A 6,895-nucleotide genomic window follows, 5' to 3' on the forward strand; every position below is an offset into this window, starting at 1 on the left:
TGCACCTAATGTGGGGGGAACTATACTGCACCTAATGTGGGGGAACTATACTGCACCTAATGTGGGGGAACTGTACTGCCAACCTAATGTGGGGGAACTGTACTGCCAACCTAATGTGTGGGGACGTATTCTGCCAACCTAATGTGCAGGGACTTATACTGCCAACCTAATGTGGGGGAACTACAACCTATTGCAGGGGAACTATACTGCCAACCTAAAGTGGGGGAACTATACTGCACCTAATGTGGGGGAACTGTCGGGGGGGCCATCATAATGAAGTGTTCCGTCTTCCAGGCAGCCTTAATCTGACCCTGTCCAGGATGGCCATTGCTTTTATAAAGAAGTTGAGAGTAATGGTGATGGACTGGCCAAGCATGTCTCCAGACCTTAAACCTATTGAGCATCTGTGGGGCATCCTCAAATGAAAGGTGGGGGAGGGGAGTGCAAGGTTTCTAACATCCACCAGTTCTGTAATGCCATCATGGTAGAGTGAAAGAGGACTCCAGTGGCAACCTGTGAAGCTCTGGTGAACTCCAGGCCAAGGAGGCTTAAGGCAGTGCTAAAAAATAATGGTGGCCACACAAAATATTGACACTTTGGGCCCAATTTGGACATTTCCACTTAGAAGTACTCACCTTTGTTGACAAGTTTTAGACATTAAAGAGGTATTATAGTTACAATTTTTTTTTTATGTCAACTGGCTCCAGAAAGTTAGACAGGTCTGTAAATCACTTCTATTAAAAAATCTTAATCCAACCAGTACTTATCAGCTGCTGATGTTGAGTTTTCTGTCTGACCACAGTATTCTCTGCTGACACCTCTGTCTGTCTCAGGAACTGTCCAGAGTAGGAACAAATCCCCATAGCAAACGTCTCCTGCTCTGGACAGTTTCTGAGACAAACAGAGGTGTCAGCAGAGAGCACTGTTGTCAGACAGAAAAGAACAACTCAACTTCAGCAGCTGATAAGTACTGGAAGGATTACGATTTTTTAATAGAAGTAATTTACAAATCTGTTTATCTGTTGATATAAAAATGTTTTTTTTTACTGGAATACCCCTCTAATGGCTGTGTTGAGTTTTTTTGAGGGGACACCACATTAAACACTGTTATATAGCCTGTGTACTCACTACTTTACATTGTAGCAGAGTATAATTTCTACAGTTTTGTCTCATAAAGTGATTTACTAAAATTATTAAAAGTATTTCTCACAGAAAAGGATTGCAGTAACATATGCTTTGCTATACACATGTTTATTCCCTTTATTGGCACCCTTTCAAAATTGTGGATAATAAGATTGTGTCAACAATGTGATGCTCCTATAAACTCACCTGGGGAAAGGAACAGTTGTGGGCAATATAAAAATCACACCTGAAAGCAGATAAAAAGGAGAGAAGTTCTTGTAGTCTTTGCATTGTGTGTCTGTGTGTGCCACACTAAGCATGGACAACAGAAAGAGGACAAGAGAACTGTCTAAAGACTTGAGAACCAAATTGTGGAAAAATATCAACAATCTCAAGGTTACAAATCCATTTCCAGAGATTTAAATTTGCCTTTGTCCACAGTGCGCAACATTATCAAGAAGTTTGCAACCCATGGCACTGTAGCTAATCTCCCTTGGCGTGGACAGAAGAGAAACATTGATGAAAGGTGTCAACGCAGGATAGTCCGGATGGTGGATAAGCAGCCCCAAACAAGTTCCAAAGATATTCAAGCTGTCCTGCAGGCTCAGGCACCATCAGTGTCAGCACAAACTATCCGTCGACATTTAAATGAAATGCTATGGCAGGAGACCCAGGAGGACCCATTGCTGACACAGAGACATAAAAAGCAAGACTACATTTTGCCAAAATGAACTTGAGTAAGCCAAAATCCTTCTGGGAAAAGAGACCAAGATGGAGCTTTTTGCTAAAGTACATCATTCTATGGTTTACCGAAAATGGAATGAGGCCTACAAAGAAAAGAACACAGTACCTACAGTGAAATATGGTGGAGGTTCAATGATGTTTTGGGGTTGTTTTGCTGCCTCTGGCACTGGGTGCCTTGAATGTGTGCAGGGCATCATGAAATCTGAGGATTACCAATGGATTTTGGGTCGCACTGTACAGCCCAGTGTCAGAAAGCTGGGTTTGTGTCCGAGATCTTGGGTCTTCCAGCAGGACAATGACCCCAAACAGATGTCAAACAGTACCCAGAAATGGACGGCAATGTCCAGTCCATTTTTGGAGTTTGGTGTGACATTATGTCCAATTTGCTTTTTTCCTCCCTTTTTTGGTTTAGTTCCAATACACACAAAGAATAAACATATGTTACTGCAATCCTTTTCTGTGAGAAACACTTAATTTTCTTGAAAAATTTCAGGGGTGCCAACATTTACGGCCATGACTATATATATATATATATATATATATATATTGTAGTCTTGCTTTTATATGTCTCTTTGCCAGCAGTGGGGTCCTCCTGGGTCTCCTGCCATAGCATTTCCTTTCATTTAAATGTCGACAGATAGATTGTGCTGACACTGATGCTCCCTGAGCCTGCAGGACAGCTTGAATATCTTTGGAACTTGTTTGGGGCTGCTTATCCACCATCCGGACTATCCTGCATTGATACTTTTTATAAAAAAAAATTATAAAGTGCCATGGGTTGCAAACTTCTTGATAATGTTGCGCACTGTGGACAAAAGGAATTCTAGATCTCTGGAGATGGACTTGTAACCTTGAGATGTTGATATTTTTCCACAGTTTTGGTTCTCAAGTCCTCAGACAGTTCTCCTCTTTCTGTTGTCCATGCTTAGTGTGGCACACGCAGACACACAATGCAAAGAATAAGTGAACTTCTCTCCTTTTTATTTCCGTTCAGGTGGGATTTTTATATTGCCCACACCTGTTACTTGCCCATCACATGCTTGAAACAAATCGTATTTTTCCACAATTTTGAAAGGGTGCCAATAATTTTTTCCAGGCCATTTTTGGAGTTTGGTGTGACATTATGTCCAATTTGCTTTTTTACCTCCAATTTTTTGTTTAGTTCCAATACACACAAAGGGAATAAACATGTGTATAGCAAAACATGTGTTACTGCAATCCTTTTCTGTGAGAAATACTTCATTTTCGTAAAAAATTTCAGGGGTGCCAACATTAACGGCCATGACTGTATATATATATATATATATATATAATATAGCTATAGCACTCTATAGCACACTGGTAAGGAGACAAAAATAATTAAAATCTGTGCAATTTTAATTTAAGACACGATGGCTGACATTTATCATTGTCTTTACACTGTTTTTTGTGTCTAGAAAAGGCCCCAAAAAGGTGCAAGCAGGGTTTATTTGTGCCTTTTTTGTGCCTTTTGGATTACACATTTCTGCTGATTTTGAGTTGCAATCCACTGATATGGACGGGTTTTATGAACTGCGCCTTTTTTTGTGAAAAGGTGCAAAAGAGGCGCAAAGCCTCTGAAAAGTCTCTAAAACTACACCAGCCCAGACTTAGCTTAGCTCTTTGGTGTATGTCAAGAGAAAAATTTCAGAAAATGTGACCTGCACAAAATGCTCCGCAACCATTTAATACATTTGGTGCTCCTACACATTACAGCACACAAAAAAAGGTGTAGAAAAATAGAAAAATGCTTCACTTACACCTACAATGATAAATACCGGCCATAGTGACATATTTTAGAAAGGACCGCTACATACTTGTTTATTTAAGGAGTAGGTAAAAGGTTACAATATTTATGACTTGTCATTACCAGGATGGTCTCCACATGTTTACACCATAAAAAAATCAAAGGTTAATGTGTTTATGGTCCAAGTGATCTATACCTCTAAGGGGTAAGGAGTTTGTAGCTCTATAATAAAAACTATCAATTACTTGTAAAAACTATTAATCACTTGTAACTTTAACATTCACTATACATTTTACTAAAGTCTAAAATGAAAGTAAAAATACTGCAGTAAACTAGGTATAAAAAGTGGCAGTATTTTTTACTCATAATGTGTATCATTAAAGTCTATGGGAAAGTGAACTGATCAACGCTTTTTCATAGACTTTAATGGAAAACATTATTAGATCAAATATACTGTTACAAATACTGACTTATACTTGTTTTTCTATAGTATATTTTTATTAATTTCCTTACACCGTGTGAATATTAGTAGGTTTTTACTTAAAGGAGATCTGCAGTGGAAATTTTTTATAATCCCCTGTGCCTGGGCTGCAAAAAGTAACAAAACAAACTCTAACTCACCTTCTGATGTTCCCCCCGTTGCGCTTATATCGGTGCCCCGATCCTCCGGTGCCGATCTTCTTCCTGGGGATGGTGAGTCATACTGCGCTCAAGGCATTGCTGACCGCAGTGATGTCCCGCCTTGGCCGATCATAGGCCTTCTCCCTGCTGCCCGGGCTCCTTACATGATAGTATGCTCAGCCTATCACCGGCCAAGGCGGGACATCACTGCGGTCGGTCGGTGATAAGCTGAGCGCAGTATGGTAGAAAGAAAACCGACACCGAAGGACCGGGACACCGACATCGGCACAACGGGGGAATGCTGGAAGGTCAGTTAAAGTTTGTTGCTTTTTGCAGCCCGGGCACAGGGGATTATAAAAAGTTTACACTATAGATCTCCTTTAAAATGGGTTCACACTCAATGGAAATTTTGGTGTGGAAATAATCTTCTTCAGCTAGCAATAAATAAAATGCATACATTACATTGTGCTGTACTTTTTTTGTGGAATTTCTAAGGGAAATCTGAAACTGAAACACTGTAACAAAGTATGTGACGTGTGAATTCACCCTAATAGCAACTCATACCACCCGAGGACCTAAGGTTGCCATAAAAAAAATTATTTTTACAAGTTCTGTAAACACATCTGCATTTTAAGTTAGAGATGACCACATTGGTTCATTTTTTCATTAACTGTTGCATTACATTAAAATAAATATGCAACAAACTACCAATATAATGAATGAAATATGATAAAAAGACAGATCTTATAAATGTTTGCATACATGAGATCATTTTGTAGGGTTCAGACAGAAGGCACATTAGCAGTAGTATAACATACAGTAGCAGTGCCATACGACAAAAGTACATCGCACTGAAGATATTTCTGATGGAAAGCGTCCAGCTCTAAGGAACAAATACTGTATTTGTAATAGCAGTAAGAATATGATAATGCATGATAGGCACACTTTTAATTTAGGTTTGCCATAATAAAAGGGATACTCCCTTCTGGGATATTTATGGAATGTCCACAGAATATTGCATAAATGTGTGCTGGTAGGGACCAATGGGACCCACACCTGTCTCAAGATCGAGAGCCACCAATCCCCCTTGGCATGCCTGCAGTCCCTGAAGGTGGTTGTGAAGCAAAAAACTGCAGAATGTGCTGTTTTACACAGTTTGTATACACCCCATTCACTTTAATGAAAGGATCATAAATAGCATGGGGCCGAAAACTATAGTATTTCCAATACTCCAACTCCAACAATGGGAACTGCACAAATGGCTCTGTTGTTTTCGGCTGCCTAACCACAAACAGGTCTTTGATCTTAACATTGTAGGACCTGCAGTTATCGGACATGAATGTCGTAGAGTGGTATACGCCTTTAAATGGGTACTCTGTTGGAAAACAAATGTTTATAAATCAACCCTTGCCAGAAAGTTAAGCAGATTTGTAAAGTACTTCTATTTAAAACTCTTAATCCTTCCAGTACCTATCAGCAGCTGGATACTACAGAGAAAGTTCTTTTCTTTTTGAATTTCTTTTCAGTCTGACCACAGTGCACTCTGCTGACACCTCTGTCCATGTCAGGAACGGAGTATAAGAAAATCCCCATAGCAAACCTCTCCTGCTCTGGATGGTTCCTGACACGGACAGGGGTGGCAGCAGAGATCAGTGTGGTCAGACTGAAAAGAACTACACAACTTCCTGTGGAGCATACAGCAGCTGATAAGTACTGGAAGGATTAAAATAGCAGTAATTTACAAATCTGTTTAACTTTCTATAGCCAGTTGATTTGAAACAAAAAAATTCCACTGGAGTACCCCTTTAAGTCCATATCCTGGGCTAAAAGTTATGAATTTTGTCAAAAATAGATTCAAAGTAAGGACAATAAAATCCATTTCTTACCTACAAGTTCTTTTTAGAAGATCTAACGTTGTTGTGTGATGTCTTTTTACTATTTCATGGTCAGTGGTGAAGGCATCCTCTGAATAAATTGGTCTTGCCACCAAATACTTGTTTTCCAAAGAGTCTCTCACTGTTTCTTCCATTGTTTAGTGTTGTTGTTTTTTTTTTAAACTAATTTTAGGAAGTTGAAAATCTGTTATTATCTGGCAAATATGAAAATGAACATATCAGTAGTATGAAACAATATAAAAAAAAAAAATCCCCCAAAAATCTGAAGTCATGACACTAAGGATTAATGCACATATAGCGGAAATGCTGCAGAGTTTCTAGGAGGAGTTTTGGACCGAAGGTCTTCAGTGAATTACAGAGGCAGGCAAGTAGATGAGATTTTATGGTAAATATTATTTTTGTTCATGAAAAGAATAACATGCTACATATAATAATAACACTACAGAAAACAGGCAGTACAGTGTGAAATATGTATGTGGTCTATAACTGGTCTATGTGGTCTAAAACAAATACAAAGAAAGGGAGAAAAGAAAACATAAAGGGAATCTGTCACCAGCAATTTTGATTTGAAACTGCTACCACCATGGCAAAAGTCATAACGTATTCCAAATATACCCATGCAGTGGCCCTTTAAATAACATTTAAAGGGGTACTCCCATGGAAAACTTTTTTTTAAATCAACTGGTGCCAGAAAGTTAAACAGATTTGTAAATCACTTCTATTAAAAAAATCTTAATCCTTCCAGTAC

General features: G+C 38.9%; 1 protein-coding gene across 1 annotated transcript in view; it reads right to left on the reverse strand.

Moving 5' to 3' along the window:
* Nucleotides 1–6,281, reverse strand: part of LOC130367440 (chloride anion exchanger-like) — a 79,305-nt gene extending 73,024 nt beyond the window's left edge. Inside the window, exon 1 of the mRNA XM_056569860.1 lies at nt 6,139–6,281. Within this exon, the coding sequence (XP_056425835.1) occupies nt 6,139–6,281 (143 nt within the window). The remainder of the gene's footprint in view (nt 1–6,138) is intronic.
* Between the last annotated feature and the right edge of the window lie 614 nt (nt 6,282–6,895).

This window comes from Hyla sarda, chromosome 4 (genome assembly GCF_029499605.1).
Source record: "Hyla sarda isolate aHylSar1 chromosome 4, aHylSar1.hap1, whole genome shotgun sequence".
Classification (NCBI taxonomy): Eukaryota; Metazoa; Chordata; class Amphibia; order Anura; family Hylidae; genus Hyla; species Hyla sarda.